Below are 23,774 nucleotides of genomic sequence, written 5' to 3'. Positions count from 1 at the left end.
GGCCAGAATCTGGAATGGGCTTCCAAGAGAGGTGGTACTTTCGCCTAACTTGGAGGTCTTCAAGAGGCAGCTAGACAGTCACCTGGCTGGGGTCATCTGATCTCAGCCCTCTTTCCTGCCAGGGACAGGGGGTCAGATACGATGATCCTTTGTGGTCCCTTCTGACTCTACAATCTAGGAATCTATGAATAAACTTATTCATCTCCAAACAACAAAAAAGAATTCTTCTAGATTCCTCAGTTTTCCAAACTACTTAACAAACAGTTCAAAATCTGGAGAAGCACACAAAAATATGGATTATTTTCTAAATTATCCAAATCACACCATACTGGTAATCTTTTTTAATTTTTTTCATAAATTATCCATTGAATGGAACTTGTATATTCAGAAACAGGGGAAAAAATAAATTAAAGAAAGTTATAGAGTTTTGGGGACATTAAAAAAAGTTTTTTGTGCAAGTTTTAGCATAATGGTTGATCTAGTTTTTCTTTTAGACAGGGTGAGTTGCATATCCTTGACATTTAACTGAATGAGTTGACTTTAATGTTATTTTAGTAAATACAAAATGCTTTATTGTGTTGAAAGGAAGCTTTCATTTATAATCATCAGGGTAACTGATCCAGCAAAGCAGCTCATCCCTATAACTGATAATTATGAGCCCTCACAATGTCAAAGAAAATGCTTCCAGGCTGGTTTCAGCACTGAACCAAGCAAACATATTTCTCCCTGGAGCAATATTTTTTTTAAAAAGGAAAACAGACCTTTTCCATTACCACAGAATCCATACAACTAGTACAATGACCAGCACAGATATACTGTACTGTACTGTTAAAATAATGGCCACCACAGTGAAAAAAAAATGACAGACAGTGAATATCTGAATATAGCAAAGTCCTTTGAAATGTTCGCAATGTGCATAACAACAAGTTTTTTTCTCTCTCTCTCCTTTTTTACTGTGAAAACAGATGGTTCATTCAACCTTATTTTAAGAAGTCTATTTTCACCACAACACAGCTGGATCCACATACTAATGTAAGTAGCATGTCTGGCTCAAACTTCTACGCTCTAATATAATTACTCTTTCATCATGAAATCACACAACAGTCATTTAACTCTGTGTTGAAGGAGTCTATAAGTATATTTTGGATACAATTTAAAAGATCAGTAGAAGAACTGTGGGCAACAAAAGCCTTCTAATGACAAAAAATTCTGTTTGTAGAAAATACAATGCTGTCTGACAGTCTGAATGATTGTTTAAAAAACAATACACACCACTGACATTAAAAGGTGAAAAACTACATCAAGTGCGATGAATAACCGGAATAACGTTTAAGGTACTCAGAGCTAAGTATCACCCTGTCTCTCTCACTCCTTTACCAGCCTGGTAGCAAAGAACTGTGATGTCATCTGAAACCCTCATGTTCCCTTGACCATTGCAAAATAGCTCTAACTTTGGGAATAGTACAATAAGCAAGAACATTTCTTGATACTCATTTAAAACCAGAAACCTACCTGCCTCTTGAACAACTTCTGAGGAGCCAGAAGATATTTAATAAATGCATTGTTAGGCACGAGATGACTGTAAGTATAGATTCATCATTGACCTATTTATATTAGCATTATAACGTAAGATTATGATTACTCTAGCTTAAATAATGCCCCCATTGCTCATGTAAATAATAGCCCCATTCAAAGTAAGCTTTCCAAACTACTTTAGGTAGTTTATAATATTTGTATCAACAAGTAACAAGGATAATTAAGGGATGATGAGGAAAAAAGCATTTTTGCAGACTGCTGTTAATTAATGCTTTGGGGGCACTGAAGTAATCTAAAAGGTCCCAGAAGTTAAACAGCACTAAGCAGTCAATTAGAGAAATAATGACCTGTGAAAGGCTATACATGTTCCTCAAACAAACTAACATTTTCCACAGCTTGCTCAAATAGTTCTGGCAGTACTGTACTCCTGAAGTGTCAGATCTTGTGACTTGACTTGAGGATGAGGGCAGGAAGAACCCAATGAAAAAAATGACCCATGCAACACTTCCTTAAGGACATCATTTACTTGCTCCGTAACAGAGGTGATCATATGTTGAAATAAAAATATATTTACCATGGTGGATAATACCATTGTCTAGTAAAGCTTGGCCAAGATGTACACCTTCTTCAGCTTTGTGTATCTCTCCAATTTCCAATAACCAGGACACAAACTCACTAGATTAAAAAAAAAAATCTTTAATGTTTTTAATTTTTCAGTTCATTTCTATGTAACATCACATACTGTTTTTCTCACAGGTGGCAATGTGCAGTATTCATATTTATATAATATTCTCCAAAATATTCTGCATAAAATCTTTCTATCAAGTTTTCAGTTTTCACTTGTATTTATTATTATAGGAAATAATGATAGTACTGCATATTACTAAGGCTGCCCAACACCTCCTGTTAGGAGGCTTTCAAGTTGCTTGTAACTTTCTCAAACTAACTTCTGAGGCTGAATTTTTGTTATGTTTTTATTATTTCAAATTAAAACTATTCAGCCTTTTCTGAAAATAAGACTAATTACATATATTTTCTTTTATACACACAACTAAATTCTGGTAAATATTTTATTTTATTATAACCTGTAGTGTTCCTACAGTTAGGTGGAATGACTTGAAATTTGGCAGAGGTGTTGCTCAAGAAGGTACTTTACACCGTAAATGTGAAAATCTGACCAAGTTATATATCTTTGCACATGCTCTGTAAAGATTTGCAGTTAAGAATGTCATCCACATTGAGCATGTTTCAGCTGGGGTTGCTCTATAGGACCTGAACAGGAATTTCTTTGCAGGTCCATCTTTTGGCTGCTGTGGGCTATTCCAAGTCCAGGCACCGTAAAATAGCTCTACAGTGTGGCCAAATATAATAGGCAAGAAGCTGTCTTATTTGAAGGCAAAGAGGAGTACAGAGAGCCACAGGAAAGGAGGAGAGAGTAAGGGTTTGGAAGGGTATGGGGGAAGTACAAAAAAGGGAAACTAGCACTGGAAGCTGAGAGTCATACTGGGACTGGCTGGACAAGAAGATGGGATTATTAACTGAGGGGGGGGGAGATGAAAGGGTCTGAGTGAGTATGGAAACAAGTCAATGAGAATGCAGGATGTGGGTGGGTGGAGCAAGGGCACAAGACTGGACATAAAGCCCAGGAAAACAGTTAAGGAATGAGGTCCAGCAGGGATGGATTGGAGGCTACTGGCGATCAGGGATGTGTTAGGGGAAAGACAGACTGGACAAGCAGGTAAGACAGGGAGACTAGAACTGGGTGGGAAATAACACTGGGAACAGGAATTCAGGATTGAGGGAAGAAACAGCAGAGATGGAAAGTCTGAGGATTAGTGATTGGAAATGACTACAGGAAAAAAATGGTACTGGATGAGTGACATGATGAGTTAGGAACAAGACACAGACAGACTATAGGATGAACCTGCCTCAAGCAAGAGATTGGATTACATGACATCCTGAGGCCCCTTTCAGCTCAAATTTTCTATGGTGCTATGAATAGAATCTGGCCCATGGAATGCTATATGATGTTAAATACTCTAGAAAAGTATGGCCTAGAAGTATCCATTAATTTTTCATGCCTAATTTGATCTTGATCTTTCACTGCTCAATTGCTCATCCATGAAATTGAGATAGTACTTCAATTCACTTCATAGGATTGTTGTGAAAATAATGTTTGAAAAATAGAGATGTTACAGGAATAAGCATTATAGAAAAGAATGGAAGTAAATTAATAATTCTGTCTTCAAAACAGTTTGAATAGTATCTAGTTAAATAAAAAGACACAATACCATACATTGAACATAAGGAGAAAAAATGTATTAAAATTGCTCTTTAAAAGAGCACCATTCACTTTGCGCACCAAGTGAGACAGGTGTGCTATAGAAAGTATAGCATGTGATTCTGAATTAAAGACTAGTTTGTTTGAGGAACATGTATAGCCTCTCACAGGTCATTATTTCTCTAATTCATAATGCACAATATAATGCATTGTAAGGTACTGGCAACCTTCATTCTAGTATTTTATAAATTTTGGCTTCTTCACTTTTCAACCTTAATAATATTTGTTTAAGGTAATGTTGTGTATAATGTAGACATAGCTTGCATACATATGTACATATTTGCCTACATACTCAACATAGGAGGTGATATTCCTCCAGAATAAACTATAGAACTTTATGATAAATAAAACCCACAATTCATAATGTTCCTTTGACCTTTGTACTTACACCCTGAACATTAATTAACCTAACTCTTTCTCAAGACTTTGAACAACCTTGTCACAATACAGCCTCTCCAGGGATAGCCGTGATGTCCCTAGGGCCTTGTGACTGTGCCGACTCCGCCCTATGGGTACCTACTAATGTCGCCTGCCATGTCTTGCTGGTTTAAATAATTAATCAGGAGGCTCCCTTCAGGTTGCTGCTCGGTCACAGTCCTGACAGACTCCTCTAAACTCTGTGAGTTGTTGGACCCCTTACTGGGTCCACACTCAGGAGGTGCCTTACAATACTCCAAAGCCTTATGGGTTAGATGTGTGGCTCCAAAACCTCTCCTTTACCATGCCCCATGCCTCACAGGTGGCGCTGGGGCTTTACATGGTAGTGTGCCCCAATGAGGCTTTCTCCCCAATAGCCTCAGCCATCATCCACCAGATTACAGACAACAACCAAAATATGAGCCCCTGGGCTATAACGTAATACAAACAGTACAGGGTGCACTCTGTCTCTTTAAATGAGGCAAATTTCTCCCCAAGTATTAAGTACCTCATAGTCCAGGGTACCTGATGAGCTCATGGAGCCCCATTAGTCCTGTAAGCAGCATATCAATAGGCCACTGCATCTCTGGGCAGTTCTTCTCTGCAGGAGCTCCTTACCTTGGCAGCTGCCAGAGAACTAACCTCTGCTGGCCTCAGTCCTGGGGTTTATATGTGCCCATGGCCCTGACTCCTTCTGGTCAACTGACCAGGTGCAAGTACGGGCTAATTCCCTCATTAGCCTGCTGCCACAGTAACCTGTAGCTGTGGAGGTTCTGCCTGGCTCCTAGGGCCCTCGCACTAGGCAGTTTCTGCCCTTAAAGGAGCAGACACACCTTAGCGCCCTGCAACAAATGCCCATGTTATTTTTAAGCCTACTAACTAGGCAAACATTTCCTTTTGTATTCCAAATACAAAATTTTTTCCCAACTTTATACTGAACTTGCATCTAGGACAGCAATAAATACTCTAAGACAAATGAATGGGCTGAAGTCCTCTATTTCACAGATTTCATAGACATTAGGGCTGGAAGGGACCTTGAAGATCATTGAGTCCAGCCCCCTGCCCCAGGGTTAGGAAGTCAGCTGGGGTCATAGGATCCCAGCAAGATATGCATCCAATTTTCTCTTGAAGGTGTTCAAAGTAGGTGCTTGAACCACCTCCGATGGCAGGCTATTCCAGACCCTGGGGGCTCGGACAGTAAAGAAATTCTTCCTTATGTCCAGCCTGAAACAGTTTTGCAGGAGTTTATAACTGTTCGAACTTGTCATCCCTTGGGGCGCTCTGGTGAACAAACATTCCCCCAGATCCTGGTGGACACCCCTTAGAAACTTATAGGTGTCCACCAAATCGTCCCTAAGCCTGTGCTTTCCTAAGATAGAGAAAGACATGAAGGGCTCTCAGTATACAAAAAACTGACTCCCAAACAAATAAGCAAAAGGGGGCTCTTCAAAGATCAGATAAGCCATTTTGGAGTTATCATAAACCAAATAAGGAGAAAAAATATTCTAACTTCAAAAAATAAAACAATTAATCTGAGGCAGCCTTGTGTTTAACAATATGTTATAGCCATTTTCCAAAGAAATACAACTGTGGAGTAAGATTACACCTGTAAATTTCAGTAAGATTGCTTTAAATTTTGAATCAGTTCATGAAAAAAATTAGGCATGTGAGCAAGCTCCTGCGAATTTTATTTAATAAATAACAGTTTGTATATAGTGACATAAGAAATTAAAATAAATTTCTAGTAGGTTAAAATACCAGTTATAAAAAACGTACTGTACCTTCCAAGAAAGCACTTTGGGAAAGTGGTTAGTTTTCTTTTCCTGTCTTTGATCAGATTTCCTTGTTTGCACATCATTTTGTAGAGTCTCTCTCCCTGCTCTGAGATCATCACCCAAGTATCTTGTTCCATGCCCAGTTTTAAACCTGCCAAAAACATTCTGTCAGTTATATAAATTTCCCAGTAATTGTCTTTATTTTTCAAACTGCATCTATAAACTAATAAGCATTAAGGAATTAATATTTTAGTGAAAAAGGAATCACCAGCTGGACACATTAAATAGTTTTGGACAGCACTTCACTTTACTAACAGTAACTTTTAATCCTCTTAAAATATTTATAGCGAGTTTTCTATAAATTCCTTATTATAGAAGGGCAATGAATGGTATTTCTTGACCATACATACCCCTACTCTTAGGTTAATATCACAATAAGGAACATTAATGTTATGATTTCCATTTACATCAATTGAACCTATGCAGTATTTCTCCTTCAAAATTCAGAGAAAGAATTACTTTTCACCTTTTACTGGGTTATAGATTGATTTGTAACTACACACACAGTACCTTAAAAAAAACATCTACACATTAACTAATTAAACCAAACACCCCTTTACTATGCCCAGGTAAGTTTAAATTAGTTCAATTCTACACATTGAAATTGGTGCTTTGATTCTTATTCACTTCAGAAGACTTCAGAGGGTGGTAGAGTGGGGTTAAGAATTATATAAGCTTTTCAGTTTGTGGTTTGTTAATCTTTCTCCTTGTTGTTCTGCTTCTATTTTCAGCATATGACAACTATTACTGAATAAGAGAGCTTTTATTACTCCAAATATAGTTTTCCCTGAATTATTTTAGTCTACTTATCAAGTCTTGTGCTCCTAGGGAACACTGGAGATCTACACAGTCAATCTCCTTTATCTAGAAAGAGTTGCAAATTCTATGTAAAAACATAAATCTGTGCATTTTTTTGCTTATTTTAGAGAAAAATTCTTAATTTATCTGTTTTTTCAAATTTAAAAATAATAAATGGAAATCTTCAATAAGAATAAGGAGTTGCTACTTAAAAATTTTATTAATTCTGCAAATACACATAAGATAAAGGTAACATTTGTGAGAAAAATACAGCAGGTATGGACAACATGTGGCACATGTGCCACAAGAGCAGCAGTTCAGGCAAGGTGCACAGGAGAGGAAGCAGAAACTACAGCAGCAGATCAGGCGGGGGACACGGGGCAGGGCAGGGAGCGGAAAGCAGGGGTGTTTGTTTAGGTAGGGAAAGGGGGTCAGAGTGGCACTTATGGAGAGTTCAGGGCTAATTTGTGGCATGCCTGCCAAAAAGGGTGGTCGCCACTGAAATATAGTATTTAACATGGATAGAAAGAGAAACATACACCTGATATTGTTAATAAAAGACAAATAGCTTAACCAATACACTGATTTACAACAGAATAGAACATAACCAAAACACTGTTCTAAGAATTTATAGGATCTGGATGCACTGTACTTTAATCTGTTGCCATCATTCTTTTAATCAGGTAAAATACATACATAAAGCATAAATGTACCTTCTTATTAAAGCACTAAAAACAACTAAAATATCTCAATGACTTCCTTAGGCGGTTCCATAAAGAGAACAAAAACTAGTGAAAAATCTTTTTTATCTATTTTTTCTGATTAAATCTGAGTTTTCATAGCACCAAAAATATACAGATATACAAAATTGTCCTAGTCCATCTCTCAAATTTGAGGACTAAAATCTACAGTAAATCCAATATTTCAACTACAACTTTTGTGTGGATTTCAGTTATAAATATAGGCTGAGTTTCCCTCAGTACATTTCACTCAAGTACATTTAATATAGCATTTCAACCTATCTATTTTGGAAGAATTGCCACTGCCAAAACGTATGCCTTCTGTTTAGAAGAGAAATTAAAAGAGATTAGAAGAGTGGTTCACCACCCCAAAACATTAGCATTCTCTCAGTTCAAGCAGTTCCATATTTTTCTCCTACTTGTAACAAATCTTTTCTGTACTAATCCAGCTTGACTAAGTACAGGCATTCAAAAAAGCCTGAGACAGGTTAAAACTAATTTACATGGGCTTCTCCAAGTGGACTAGGCTAGTCCAGGAGTGAATGGAACACATGTTCACCCTTGGGGTTGGGGGCGGGGGAGAAGGAGGGCACAAAGGCTGCCTGCACTAACCAAAGCCATCAGGTTGGGGATGCTCCTGCACACCTCCCAGCATGCCAGAGACTGCCAAGGGCAGCCAAATGCAGCTGAGCAGACGCCACCTCTGATTTGGCTGCTGGGCACATGCCCCTACTTCCTTCCTCCTACAGAGCAGCTGGGCCACCCCTAATTGGTTGCTGGGCACATACTCCTAACCCCCTTCCAGGAGAGCCCCAGAGTGGGTCATCATGGTATGTTCCCCCCATCACTGCCAGCTGGGCTGCCCAGCACACTAGAAGGAATTGCACCAGGTGCCTGCTACTGCCACCTGCAGTTCCTTGGAGCTCTGAGGGGCCTGATCCTTCCTTCTGTGGAGCACCTCCCCCCATCCCCCCACGCCTAGGGACATTGTTTTAAAATGGAGCTAAGGACAGAAGATTTGCTGGCTGGCTCTGTGACAGCCTGGGGGAGGGGCCCACTGTGTGCTCAGCCAGTGCAGCAGAGCCTGGCAAAAACCTAGCAGGCTTCCCTGCAAGAGAAGGCTAGAGGGAGCCTGCAAAGCAGCCTGTGATGCCAGTGGATGGTGACCCAACGTGAATCAATAGGGGACCTGATACAAAATTTCAATAGACTGGTCTAACCTAAACCAACAAAGTCTGATACCTCATCAATCCAGATCTATCTTAGACCAGGTTCCGCCATCTTTAAACCCGTCTATGTGCCCAAAACTGTTCTGTTGCAGGTACAGAAGTTTCCAGTCACTTACGCTGGTTTATACGTAGAGCTTGTACCTGGCCTATAATGTACTATATGACTACTTCCACAGGTCAAATTCAGGTTGAATGTCCTGATGACAATGTAATCAGTTTCCCTCCAGAAAGGAAAGCATCATATCATAAACAACTTATTAGAAAAAACTTTTAAGGCAGTCAGTGAGATGTTTGTCTAATTATGGTTTTATAGGATCATGACATATATTCCAAATTGTTCTATTTAACAGAATGCCAATGGAGTAGAAAAGCAACAGTTATAGTAAACTGCACAGTTTGTGAGGGAAAGATAAATCAAAGAGATTTCTTTTATTATTTTTTTAATTGAAACAAGACGATTAACAGAAAAATAAAATCAACAGAATATTAGCAGGAATAAACCAATCTCTAGTTATAATGTTATATCCTAACTCCTACAGGGGATAGGAAAGACATATCAAAATTCTTCAAACAACAGCTACCAATATCCTAATTAAATGGACTGTGCCTGTCTTGATTTTCATGAAGTGGACCAAGCTATTCTCCGTTGTGCGTATGCAACTGCATAGATTTCAAAAGAGTTGCACACATCCAGATGAGCAGGTTTTGGCTCTGCATCTTGCTAAGTAAACATAGAATTAAAGCGCCTTTATATTCACAATGAATAGGAAATTGTTTATAGTTACTTTTAGATGGGATATTCGAATTTTAAGAGATATTTGCTTGGTTGGTGAGTCATCTGACATCCTGCTTGTAATTAAGTTAATGCATCCTGCCTCATAAGAGACGTGTTTATACAGATGTTTGAGGAAATATCTAGTTTAAAAAATGTCAGAACAACATAAATTTTGACATGATTCTAGGTTGGGACCTCATTCACCTGTTCCCCTATTTACTTTACCTTTATAGCTTAATTATTTTCTTATTGTAAAGTCCCATGCTGAAACCCAAACCTATAAGATATGCATAAACTGGAGTTTGGTTCAACTCAGTAAAGGCGGCATTTAGATCTGAGCTTCACTATATTTGGGGGAGGGGGGGAAGAGAAATCAGGCCCATCTTCACTGAAAGCAGCTTGACAGCTAAATGTTATAGGACCAAAGTACATAATATGTATTAACAGTATGTCAACATAAAACACTATCCACGTGTCCTCCTTTTCCATCCCTGGCCTACAGCTGTCAGGAGACTGAGGAAATTAGATTAGATGTTAACCAGGCATTGAGACAATAAGGCCACATTGACTAGAACCTCTCCAACCATTTGTACAAACAGCCCTAAACCAGAAGCAGAAACAACTCTAGTTTTATGGACCGGCCTTCTGCACTAGTTTCTTCACTTACCTCCTCAATTGCCAAGTTCCTAGATGTCTGCAAAATTTCTTCACCAATATTTATTATATAGCATCTAGATGCTCCAGTTGCAAACAGGGCAACTGCTACTGCTGTACAAATATACTATAAGTGCCAGTCCTTGGCCTTGAATATCTCACAATCCAAATAGAAGAGAAACAAAGGGTGAGAGAAAGGAAATATTATTATTCCCAATCTGCATATGGGGGACAGGAACTTCCTCAAGTCACATCAGAAATGTGTAGAAGAGCCAGGACTTGAAAACAAATTGCATCAGTCCCAGACTATTACCCTGTGCATCCTACCTTTCATCCCCAAGAATCCATTATGTGTTACTCTCTATAGCATTTTTGCTGAGGAAGTGGTGAAGGAATAGGGTTGGTGTCCTACTTATTTCTGGCACAGGTTGCATGTGGAGGTATACACATTTACTAGTTTTACTGTTTAGAAGATAGCCTTTGCTTAAAAAAAAAAAAAAGCAGGATCCTGAAGAACAGGTATGCCAGCGGACGGTATGCCACTGAGAATATTGTGAAGACAACTAGCCTGAAACTAGAGCATTTATAGGCATCATTTGAGAGTTATTTGCATCAGATGGTGGATCAGCTGGACAAAGGACAGACATGGCAAACCTGCTCATTTCAAAGACATTAGTATCTAGTCTTAGCATGGAATCAACAGATACAGACCTCAGTGGAGCCAGTTTATTCCAGCTCATGATCAGCTTCAAGGTCTATTAAGCCAAAGAAAAAGGCAGGTTTCGGACTCCCACAGAAGCACAAAATATCAATACACCTAGATTCTGTCTTGTTCAGCAAAGATTCCTTTCTTAGATGAAGTTTTCTTTTTTTAAAGTAATTAGTTAACAAAATCTCCACAGACCATTTGACACAATGCCGTAAGTATACTTTATCAAAGCCTGACACCTGGCTATATATTTTATGAAAATAAAAGTTCAATACAGCCTCCCTGCAATGAAACAAAATAAAATTTGTTAACCTACCTTTTCTTCTTTCTCTTTCTTTCAGAATAGCTTCTAGCCATTCTTGCTTCTCTTCAGGAGTTTTTGCCATGCATACAAACCATTTGTTCTTTGCTGTGTTGTGAATCTTCCAGCCATTAACAACAATGTGGCCACTGCTATGATAGTCCGCTGGAAATGCATAACAAAAATCATTTAATAGAATAGCCTGGAGTGTTTTAAAATAGCTAATACTAGAGTTTACTGGTCCCAGATGCAGTGTTTACACATGTACCCAGGACTGCAGCATGTTGAGCTGGGGCAGTGCAGCCCTAGCTGGTAGGGGAACCTGGGGGTCAGCCTGCCAGCCCAGGGCTGGTCCAACCAGGCTCAGTGTGCTGTGGAGGGGCTGGCTGGGGCATGAGGGTGCTACAGTACAGGGCTAGCTGGCAGGCAGTACCTGAACTGTAGCATCCTCATGCCCCAGCCAGCCAGCCCTGCCACTATGTACACATGTGCTGCAGCAGAGCAAATAACTTTGCCATACGATAGTACTTCTATCAGGCAGTACTAACCTATGGCAGAGTTAATCAATTTACTTTGGCTTAAAAGCTGCTCCACTTGTGTAGACACAGACATTTTACTGAGGAGCTAACTAGGCAACTATTATGTAGATGCCCCTCAGTGTAAGCACATCATGTAGATGCCCCCCAATGTAAGCTATATTGAATCTCCATACATTGTATTCCTTGCAAAGCAATCTTTCAATAAATTTACTGTTTTTGAATGGTCCTAAACTGTCAGCCTTGGAGTATGAATTCTTCTATGAATCCACATAACAGATTTAGTGTAACAGATTTAGTATAAGCAGCTTTCCCATATTATGTTACCCAAGTATCTTGCCATCAAACCTGACCCAGATGACAAGGGAAAAGAAGGTCGTTCAAATCTCTATACCTATACAGTACTTGAATTCCAGTTAGACTGATGGAAAGACAGTTTCTTAATGACACTAATATTTGCAAGCTGCCACTGTCTCCTGGTTAAAGGGCCACATAGTATAACCTAGCTACCTCCAGATTTAGGGCTAATAAACTTCTCTTGATTCACAGATTTTCTATTAACATTAACTGCTCAACAAGAATGTATGGTCTTTGCATTAGATTCCACAGCATTCAGTGAATTTAGTGTTTTTTAATGTAAGAGAGAAAGAATTCCCTACCAGATGGCACGAAGGATATAATTTAGATTCTAAATGCAATAGCGTTTGATTGAAAATAATTTACCATAAAAAGCTTTAAAGGGTTGAAAAAAATTCAAATTCAATCTGATGCATAAGCAAATAAGACACACTGTGCCAGCATATAGCCTTATTGGACTTATTTGAACTGAAGTTTTATCCAAAGAATCACAAAAATGACTAGTTAACCTTAATGTGAATATAAATGAACAAAATAATGAAATTTGCTTTGATTTCAAAATCAAATTTATCTAATGCCCACTTTATTCAGAATACAAGTGTACAATTGGCACAGAAAATAACATTTATCATAACTTTTTTGGTTCCAAATTTTTGCATTTTCACCTATTTCAAAATAACCCAGGTTTATCTTATGAATAACAATTTCCTATTAATATATTATTCATTATTGTAACTTTTGATAATAGCATTTCAGTCTGTGAATCTTATCCGGAAATCTATTACCAGGCAATCTTTCACAATGTAACTAATGTCATTGCCTACAGTGAAAATGCTTCAATAAGATTATGTGTAGTTCCAGGAGGCAGTACTATTTACAAACCCCTAGTAACAAATTACAACAAAATAATTATATAGAAACCTAAGTTAAAACTGGATTTATCACCACTGTACAATATATAATATCAAGGGTTAACAAACTCTTGTTAAGGAGCAAGAAAAAGCTATGGCCTGGCTTGAACCACCCTAATAATTTCAATAATTTACAAATACTTTTTCATAGTTCAGTCCAGTTTTTTAAATGAGATGGGATTTTCGAAAACTGAAATCTTTGTAAAAACGCTTGCTGAGAGTTATCATAAATCTCAGCAGACATGCTGATATCCTTTCAATAACTCTGCATTTTAATAAGATGGAATACAGCCAAGTATTGTATGCACAGCCTGGGAAATGTCAGTAACTGCCATAATTTATTGTTCAGAGAATCTGAAAACTGATGACTAAATATTCAGCTGAAGAGTGACTCTTGTGTTCAAAAGCACAAGTGTATAAGAAAATGCAAAAATGGGAAGGAGGGGAAAACTTATGTTAATTAATTTTACACTATCATCTTTCTTTATAATATTTACAATTTTTTTAAGCTGCTCATTACAGCAATACCTGAACACCTCTAAAACAAATAGCCATGAGAGGTATGGAAACAGTATCTCTATAGGGAATTGAGACAGTTAGGATTATGGCTGTTTACAGATGTAAAAACAAAATAAAAAACCCAAAACAGTGCTTTACTTTAAACTCAAAGCACCCCTGTGCTGAGCCCAGCACATGCCCAGAAGAGGCATCTCATTAGTTTGAACCAGCTCACCCAAAGCACCATATACATCAGGCACTTTGGTGGGGCTTTTTGTCACTTTTATCTAATAGCTGATTGAATCAGCTGTTAGGTAAAATTGCCAAAAAACCCTGCTGAAGCGTGCGATCTATACAGACACTGTAGAGCCAAGTCAAACTATCCTGCTGCTTCTTCCAGTAAAGCACATTTTCTATTTATTTTTCACATCTGTCAGCAGCCCATGTGGCTATCCAAAGGTCATGCAGGAACTCTACAGCACAGCCAAAAAGAGAATCCAAACTTTCAAAGTACTGAACTGGTATTATAACCAGAATCTAATAGTCTGTTAGACCGGGAGTTGGTAAAAGCTCCTATAATCCAAGTTGCCTAACATTATCATTACAGATGATTCTTGTATCTTTTTAAGAAACTCTAACTTCCTTTTGCAGAAGTCTTTGAAATTTGAAAAATGGAAAAGTGTGGTAGAGAAATGCCCTTTCTTTTTCTCATATAATTCCATTCAAGTCTTGCTGAGCAATAAATTGCTGGTATCACCATTTCCTTTCTTTTGGATTTTCCCTTTCTCTTGGCAGCATAATTAAAATAATATTTAAATTAAATATGAACATTATATCACTGGTCCCACCAAAAACAGCAATAGCAGTAGCAAACTATTGGAAAGTACTGGTTAAACAGCTATACCAGAAGACAGGAGAGTTGAGCCAGGCTGATTCTTTCCCAGACATCCCCACATTAAATAGTTAGCCCTTAAGGCCCATGTTCCCCACTCCAGACTGAACTCTCCCAACTCCCAACCAGAACTGGAGAGAAGATAAGGCTGAATGAACCATGCAGCCTTTTATCTACTGTCCAAATCCAGCACATAAATAACAACCTTCCATTCAACTTCACTGATACAGCCCTGGGCTGTGTTGCTGAAGATTCAGGATACATAATAAGTGACTTCCTACAACTGTACGTAACTGTTTTTTTTCCTGAGGAAAAGATCATGACATTTTACAGAAACTATTTTAAATAAAATTAAAGTTGCAAACATTTGTAAAACACTGTAAGGAAATTCTATATATAAAATTGCCTGCACAAGATTAATTCTACCCCTTGGATGTATGTTCACACAGTCTTTACCTGCATTACAACTGACTGGTTGTTTTTTTTATGGGAGGGTGGGGGTACAGTTAACAGCATGAACACTTTGGGGTAAGGGAGGAGGGAGAGGAATTAAGATTGTGTAAACAAACATACATCTGGCATTTCCTAACTTCCATGTGCATGAAGCCTCAATAATATTCCTTTAACATCATTTGTATTATATGTATTTACATGTTTTCAAACATGTTTAAAAACATTTTTAAAAAACTGAATAAAAGACAGACCATACAAACCTTAAAATGACAAATAATGTACATTGTACTCTAATCAGTATAATCAGAAAACTGACACCGTGGCTCATGATTTTTTAAACAAAAACAAAATGAAAAGCTTCCATAAGTTGTGCTGCTCAGCCCAAACCTAGCTTCATCAAAGAAAAAAAAACAAAGACTTTTAGAAAAAGTATTAATTTCTTCAGACTTGTCATTTGCATTACAATAACTTTTACCCATGAACCTCTCTTTCAGAAGCCTTTGCTTCTACTTACAACAATGAAGACTATGACACTATCTTTCTTCATCTGTCAATCAAACTATCCCACTAGAAAGTTCTGTTACCAACTCCTCCAGAACCACTTGATAGACCAATGAAGTCAAGGGAGGTATGTCAATTTACACCAGATGAGAATCTGACCCCCATGATCTGAAAGGAACAAGGTTGTCCATTTAAGCCTTGCACACCAAAAATATTGCCCATCAGATCTGAAAAAGAAATCACCTAGAACTCTACTAGCCTTTATTGTTTTTACCCGATACATTTGTATGGTGATTTACAGAAACAAAAAAACAAGACCCATGTTCCCTATAGTTTTCAAACTAAATTAAAAACCTGAGAAAATGATGGCTATTGATTAATAAAGGGAAAAAATAATTTAATTCCCAATGCACAACCGATATGAATTAAATGAATTTTGAAAGAACATGGCATTACATTTAGGAATAACACATGGCAAAAGACAGAAAGGTATATCACCAAGTAAGAGGTCAGCTGTAGAAAGCAAGATAAATAAAATGGGTTAGAGGTAAAACACTGAAAGGTATCAAAAGAGGATGCATTGGATACACTGAAAGACATGGGAACACTTTGAAAAAAGGCATAAGGACATGACTGGGCAAGGAAGAAAGGATGCATGTCAAGGCACACAACAAAGTAGCCCAGTATTGATTATAAGAAAGGATGCATATAGGAGAAAGAACTGCAAGTACTGTCAGGAAAAGAGCTCTGTCTGAGGACCTGGAAATGAAGCTTAGGCTTTTCAATATCATATGGAGATCCAGTAAGAGGATACAAGCAATGAGTGATAGGCAAAAACTGCAGGAAAGAACAAATATTTTAGCACACTGGTAAAATTAATGAAAGGGAAGGTGAAGTCAGGGATTCAGGAAAAGAGGTAAATTTACCGTAATCCAGGAATGAGAGAGAGAACCAACAGTGAAATCTGGTGTCATAGGCCTAGGAAAAAAGGTAGGAGTGGATTTTGGAAATGTCAGACAGAAGTAATAAGATGTGTTAAATGAGGAAAGGAAGAAGGAAAGGTAAGCCCAAGCTATATGTCTGAAGTGACAAAGGAGATAACATTTACTGTGGTTTTCAGAACTAAGACAGAGATTGGGTGACCATATGAGAATAAAAATGAATACTTGTGTCTAACTAAAGGTACATACAGACATTCAGAGAGGTTTGAGTTAGACTACATTAAACTGCATTAAAATTGCATTAGATTGCATTAAAAATGGCCACCCAATCTAACTTAGTTTGCCCAGGTGCAGACCTTACTCTTAGATCCCTACTTTAGTAGATCTAAGTGAGAACTGTACAGAAGTTCAGGAAGTTTAGATCAATCTAAACATGGCTGACCTGATCTAAATTAACTGTACCTCCAAGATAGTCTAACTTAAATTGGTCTCACTGGACCTGATCTAACTGAACTTCTGTACAGTTTCCAGTGTAGCACCCTCAGACCCCACTTTCCCCTGCAATCCTCTCCAAGCCCCCTAATTACTCCCCCATCCCAATTTACCTTAGAACAAGTGGCCATTTTGAACTCACTCTAACCTCCCCCTAACCTCCTGCAATGTCTGTACATACCCTAAATTCAGCTTGAAGAGCCAGTACGATATCCAAGACAAGCCAATGAAAGGGGAAGAAATATTTAAGAGACTTGAAAAAATGGGGGGGAAAAATCAAGGTTTGGGAAGCAAGACAGGACAGTCATGAACGCACCAGTGATATGAGAGATCATATGAGCAAGTAAATTTACCCATAGGATGAAGATGATGAGGAAAAAATACGGGCGAAGCAAACAACAGATAGACATAGGAAAGGCCAAAATGTTCAGAGCTATTTCTGCTTTGTTTTTGTTTTTTAACAAAAAGTATTAATTCTGACCAGATGTTTACCACAATAAAAATCAGCAATGAGGGTTGGGAATACAAGACAGAAAAAAGAACAATATGAAGAAATCAGAGAAACTAGATTCATTCACATCAGCAAGACCTGATAAACTTCACTCTACAGTACAAAAGGAATTAGTTGAAGCAATCTCTGATCCATAAGTTATTATTATTAAGAATTCATAGAGAACTATACAGCAGTCATCCTAATTTTAATACCAAAAAAGATAGTGGAACAAATAATTAAATAATCAATGTATAAACACCTAGAATAGTGGTTTTATAATGCTCTCATAACATTTGTGAATTGAGGGACACCCCATTTAAAAAACTAATGTATTTATTATAGTGCTAATCTGCTTGTAGAGAGGCTAGGAAGGACAAGGAGCAGCTGGGCAGAAGCACCTGCATTGCAATGCATGGGGGGAGGAGGAGCAGCTGGAAAGGAAGAGCCTACATTTATCTCATCACTCATGCTTATCTCCTCTCTCCCAGCATCACCCTTCAAAGGCTGCCACAGCACTCTGGTTGAGAATCACTGACTTAAAGAATAATAAAGTGATAAGACACAGCCAACATGGATTTGTTAAAAACATGTCATGCCAAACAAATGTAATCTCCTGCTCCTCCTAAGCAAACTCGCTTAGCAGATATGAGAAATACAGTTGATGTGATGCATCACAACTTTTGTATAAGATTTTTAATACAGTCCTACATAACAGTCTCATAAGAAGAGAAGAAAAATGCAGTCTAGGTGAAAAGAGATACTTAAAGAATAGTTACCAGCAGTTTACTATCAAACTAGAAGATTTATATAAATTGAGATCCTGGCAGGGTGTGTTACAGGACTCTGATCATCATGAGCAGATCCAAGAACACTATGATGTGGAGCAGCCACATCACCCCACCCCCATGGATCCGCCCCTACTCACCATTTGGTACTTTTATGAATTACTTGGATAATGGAGTACATTTATCAAATGTGTGGATTACACTAAACTGGGAGTGGCTGAAAGCACTGTAGAGCACAGCACAAGTCTAACGGCAAGTTAAGGAGACCCCTAGTCATATGCAAAGACCAGGGAGGTAATTGTTCTTCTCTGCATGACACTGATAAGGCCTTAGATGGGCTTATCAATTTTGCAAATCAAACTTCAAGAAAGAAACAAGCAAATCAAAGTGTCAAGAATGAGGTTGGGGTGGCGTTTTTTGGAGGGGGAAAAAAAGTCGGTCTTTCCATTAAAATTTTAGTTTGAAAACCAAATTTTTTACCAAAATATTTTCAGTTTTCAGTTTCGATTTTTTAAAAGTGAAAGCAAGTAATATTTTATCCCACTCTATGCACTGTATTTTTTAAGATAAGTCATCTAAAAACTTATTTTGTTGCAATTACAGCATGTAACTTTCAAAATTGTTTTTCTGAATTATATAAACAGATATGTCCCATATAAAATATACAGAAGTGAAATACACTATCTTAGTCAAGGAAATAAATACCAGCCTAGAATTTCATCATCATAATGACTGTTGCCAGTTTAAGTCAGTCATCTGTGAATGGCTGGCTAGAACAGCGACTGCCCAGAAAATAATGTATGAAACCAATGACACATTTCAGAAGCACAGTATTAATGGAACAATCTGCCTCTATCCTAATTTCCTATAAATCAGCACTCTCTTCTCCCTCAGAATGCCAATGAAAATTGCTCACACTTCACAGGAGATGCTTGGAGCTGACAGGAACAGGCTCTGTAGGTTATAACTGATAAGGGCAAATATACTCACCTGTACCATCATCTACATTCTCTACTTCCATCACCTCTGTGTTTATTCTGCCTCGAAAGAGATACCGATGGCCATCAGTAGATGCTTTGCTGTTCTTCAATCGCCTTATGAAAGAAAAATGCACAAAAAATTGTCAAAACAGCACATTTTGTTTCTATTACTTTACTACTTGCGTGTATTACAATAATGGCTCGAGGCCTCTGTAAAATGCAAGACCAAACTGAACCAGGGCTGTAAAACCCAGAGGACAGAAATAACCTGAACTCTATCATGAATTAGTATAATTTTGTCATCACAGTACTATCACATGGTTCAGGTAGCATAAGTCCAGGAGGGACTTAAATTAAGATGAGTTCACCCTCTGTGTCCCCCACCCTCCCCATTCCCATTCTGGTCCCTTTTTACCAGTTGCTCAGTTTGTTAATAAATAACCTATGGAGATGAAGTATCTCATTTTTTATCATAATCAAAATAACAAATCATTTTGGCATGTTAAATATTTTTTCATCCGTTCTCAGTTTTATCAGCTCATGACACTTTTTGAACTGTTAAAAATTCTGCAGCTGTTCTCATTTCTCTACAATCAAATTCTTTTCTCAGCTTCAATTATGTCACATTCCCTGGACAAGGAATATGTTCCTTTTTATTCCAAAGTGAATGACTTCAAGCACATCATGGTTTAGGACTGTGATAGCCAGGTGGTGAATACACACAGTAAGTTACTTTCTTTAATTTTTTGAGCACAGATTTTGCAGTATAATAACTACATTAACGGCCAACTTCAATATGCATATGGAGCAGAATTTCTTCAGAGGGACTTACTTAATAAAACATCATTCGAAAACAATTTAGTAATAAAAAGTTATTAACCATAGAAAGTCTGATTGACACTGCAAATAATTTCTTCTTCAAGTATTAAAAGAGAACATGACAAGCATTGTAAGCAATATAAGTTTTGAATTCCAGTAAGTATACATATCGTTCACATACCTTTACACAAATTCTCTCTCAAACAAAAAAACAAAAACCAAAGACAAAATCCCTAATTCCTCCTACTTGGGCCACCTTTCTTTGAACAAGTCAGTTGACGGCTCATGTGACTGTGCAAGCTCTGCCCTAAGGGCGCCCTCTTATCTCGCCTGCCACGTCTTTGATGGAAAAATAATGGGAGGATGCCCACTAGCCTTCACTTAGTCCTGGCTCACTGAACCTTACTCAAGCTCTCTGATCTGTAGGCCCTATGCCAGGCCTCTCTTCAGTACAGTGCTGCACAAGGCACCTCAGACCTTATGGGCCAATTAAGTGGCTCCAACCACCCCTTTACCACGCCCCATGCCTTGCAGGCATTACATTGCTCTTATGTTCTGTTGGGGCCTTGACTGACTCAGACTCCGCCCCTTTGATATAGCTAGGCCTTCCAGACTAGACCCACTGTATTGGGCCTGGATTTGAGGCACTGGCCCACAAAATCTTTTTATTACTGGGCCACTGGCCCTTGCAGCTTCTAGATTAGTTCTAGGGAAACTTATGAAATCATGATATTGTGGATGTTGTGGAAATCATGAAATCTGGCGTGTAAAATCCAGCAATGTCAGCAAAATCCAAAAAAAACCCACAAGCTTATTCTAGCCAATCATTAAACAATAAAATGCTACCTAGAGGGAGCCAGCAGTCCTCCATGGCATTGCAACCCAGCCATGCAAAGCACTGGGGGGAAGGAGGGAGGGAGCTGCAGGCATGAAGGGGAGCCCAAGATGACTGCTGCTCCCACCCCTCACTGCTGACTGTCTAAAAGGGCTGCCTGTCAGGTAGCCCCACTGCTCACCACCAAATTGGCAGAGAGAGGTGGGGCTGTATGATGGACAGCTCTTGCAACCAATCAGCAGTGAGAGGCCGTGCAAGCCGGGTCCCTCAGCCAGAGGTACAGGGGGCCCTGCCACAATCAGCCTATGAAAATGGAAGCCAGCCCCATGATCTGCCCACAAAATTGGCCAGCCGCCTCCTCAAGTTGGGTAGACCCCTAGTTATGTCAAGCAAATTGTACATGCTATACAAAAATATTAAAGTTCATAAATATTGATCATAACAAAGGTCTCCAAGCAAAGTCTTTATCAGTTCAAAGGTGACAGGTATTGTTTTACTTTAAACGTACCTATCAGTCCCTGCGACATTCCAGTCCCTGCACTCCTGGAAAATGAAACTGTTTCACTTTAAGCTGATCAAAGTATTTTAATATTATAAAAGCCTTAAGTCTGACTTTGTCTGTCTGTCTGTCTGTCTATCTGTCCGCACTCTGATAGACTGATTGACAAGCAACCAATGAGAGTGCAAACAAGCATTCCAACAGGAGCTGGCAGCAGTGAAGTGCTGCCATGATGGCAGGGACACAGTGAATGGAGGGGTGGGCAAGGCCAGCGCAGCGCCCTGCTCCCTGGAGGCAGGGGCAATAGAGTGGATGGACCAAGGGGGTCAAGGCCTTGCAGGTGATGGCAGCAGCAGCATGGGGGGGAGCAGGATTGGGATGCCACAGGGGGTGCCAGGCCTCTGGCTCTGGCCTCAGCCTGCCCCCTCCCCTTCCATCGTTGTTGCCTGCAGGGCCCGACATGGCAGCAGTGTGGGGAATAGCGGGCATGCCACAGCAGCGGTGGGGGGGAAGGGGAGGAGTGGGTCTAGGTCTGATGTGGGGAGAATGGGACCCGAGAGTGGGGAGAAGATGGGCCACTGCAGTGGGGGGAGCAGCAGGCACAGGCCAACCCAGCAACGGTCAGGGTGATGGCAGGTGCGGGTGCTGAGCTGATGCTGGGGGAGTGGAGGAGGAGTGGGACCAGGGCAAAGGCAGGGAGGAGGACTGAGCCAGAGCCAGAGGAGAAGCCAGCCCACCATGGCCCTGGGGTGTGGGGAGCAGTGGGCACAGACTGATGCACCAGCAGCTGAGGGAGGGGAGGAACGGGCCTCCTTCCCCACTTAGGCCCGGTCCCACTCCTACCCTCTCCCCTGTGTTGGCCCCAAGCCCACTCCTCCCATCCTCTTGCCGCTGGGTCAGGCAAGTCCTGCTGCTCCCCCCACCAGCAACCTGGCTTGTCCCCAGCCTTGGGCCCGGCCCTCTCCTGCATCAGACCCAGGCCCACTCCTCTCCTTCCCCCACCTCTGCCACCATGGAAGGGAGTGAGTCTGAAATGGGGAGGGGGCCCGCAGACCCGGTCTGACATGGCCCAACGTGGAAGGGGAGAATGGGCCAGTGGCAGGGGGAGGGAAGTAGCAGGCCTCCTCCCCCACGTCGGGCCTGGGCCCATTCCTCCCCCATTCCACCCCTCCCCCATTTCAGCCCCTCCCCCACCTCTTCTGTCCCCCCGCTGCAGTCGGTTTTGCCCTGGGCCCACTGCTTCTCCCACGGTGGCCTGGCTTCTCCCCACGCCTGGCCCTGGTTCTTCTTCGCATCAGGCCTGGGTCCACTCCTCCTCTCCTCCTGCCACTGCAACAGGGAATGGGGGGAATGGGCCTGGACCCCAACCAGCACAAGGCTAGCGGGGAGTGGGCTCAGATGGGGGGGCATGGGGCTCCATGCCTGCCCACTCCACCCCCCATCATTCTTGATGGGCAATTGGCTAATTTAAAGAATATCTGAGTAATCTAACCAGCAAAATTATAATGAATTAATTCTCTAGAAATATCAAATATATGCCGCTTAAGTGCAATCTTTTAATCTGCTTTGCATTAGCCTAGTTTTATACAAAATGAAGCTAAACATTTTATAAAATACCATCCTTCAATGGCATTTCCAATGGAAAAAAGCAAAGGGTGGGGGAGGGACTTTCTCTCCTTTATCAATGCATAACAAAAAATAGTATTGTACTTCAAGCACAGGGCATTTCATGAGATCAGAGCTAGGGACAGAAGTTACACAGAGACCTGTTTAAGTGATCAGAAACTGGTTTAAACCTGTAATAGAACAGAAGTTCAGTACACATAGACCAGTATCAAAATGGCCAAAACTGGTTTAAGGTAAACCTGATTGAATGTTGTATCAAACTTTACTGATTTGGGTGAAATCAGTTTATCCCACTTCTGTCCCAGACCCCTTCCTGGTTTAAGTTAAACCATGGTCCTCCAGCATCCCAGCATGCTCTGCAGCCCTGGGCAGAGAGCAGAGATAGCTCTGCCCCTCTGCTCTCTAGCCCAAGTAGGGGCTAAGGCAGAGGGCATGGCCAGATTCCAGCCTGCCATGGCCCCCTGAGGCAAAGGGGGCAGGAAGGGGATTTATTGACCCTTCTCTCCCCTCTCTCCCCAGGGGACCCCAGCTGGGGTCTGCCAGCCCCAGCCACTCCCTCCACGGCCACAACCAGGCGGGGGGGTTAATTCCTTCCTCTGCCCCCTCTCTCCCCAGGGACCACAGCTGAGGTTTGACAGCTCCCACCTCCACCACTCACCCACAGCCAGGCAAACTCAGGCTGTGGTCCCACAGGGTGGTGAGAGAGGACTGAGGAAAGAATTAACCCCTTCCCTTCCCCCTTAGCCTTAGTGGGGCCATGCTAGCATGGCATCTAGTCATGTCTCTGCCCCTGCCCCTGCCCCTGCCCCTGCCCCTGCCCC

General features: G+C 40.3%; 1 protein-coding gene across 2 annotated transcripts in view; it reads right to left on the bottom strand.

Annotated features, from left to right (window-relative positions):
* Window positions 1-23,774, bottom strand: part of PREX2 (phosphatidylinositol-3,4,5-trisphosphate dependent Rac exchange factor 2) — a 397,279-nt gene that overhangs the window by 237,616 nt on the left and 135,889 nt on the right. For both annotated transcript variants that reach the window (XM_019527766.1, XM_019527767.1), the window contains exons 8-11: window positions 19,185-19,288; window positions 11,351-11,500; window positions 6,076-6,220; window positions 2,111-2,211 (exon numbers count right to left, since the gene is read on the bottom strand). In XM_019527766.1, coding sequence (XP_019383311.1) covers window positions 2,111-2,211; window positions 6,076-6,220; window positions 11,351-11,500; window positions 19,185-19,288 — 500 coding nt within the window. The remainder of the gene's footprint in view (window positions 1-2,110; window positions 2,212-6,075; window positions 6,221-11,350; window positions 11,501-19,184; window positions 19,289-23,774) is intronic.

Source organism: Gavialis gangeticus, unplaced genomic scaffold, assembly GCF_001723915.1.
Source record: "Gavialis gangeticus isolate Ggan-Ray unplaced genomic scaffold, GavGan_comp1, whole genome shotgun sequence".
Taxonomy (NCBI): domain Eukaryota; kingdom Metazoa; phylum Chordata; order Crocodylia; family Gavialidae; genus Gavialis; species Gavialis gangeticus.
The sequence above is the reverse complement of the archived record's forward strand: the minus strand, read 5'-3'. Positions and strand labels throughout refer to the sequence as shown.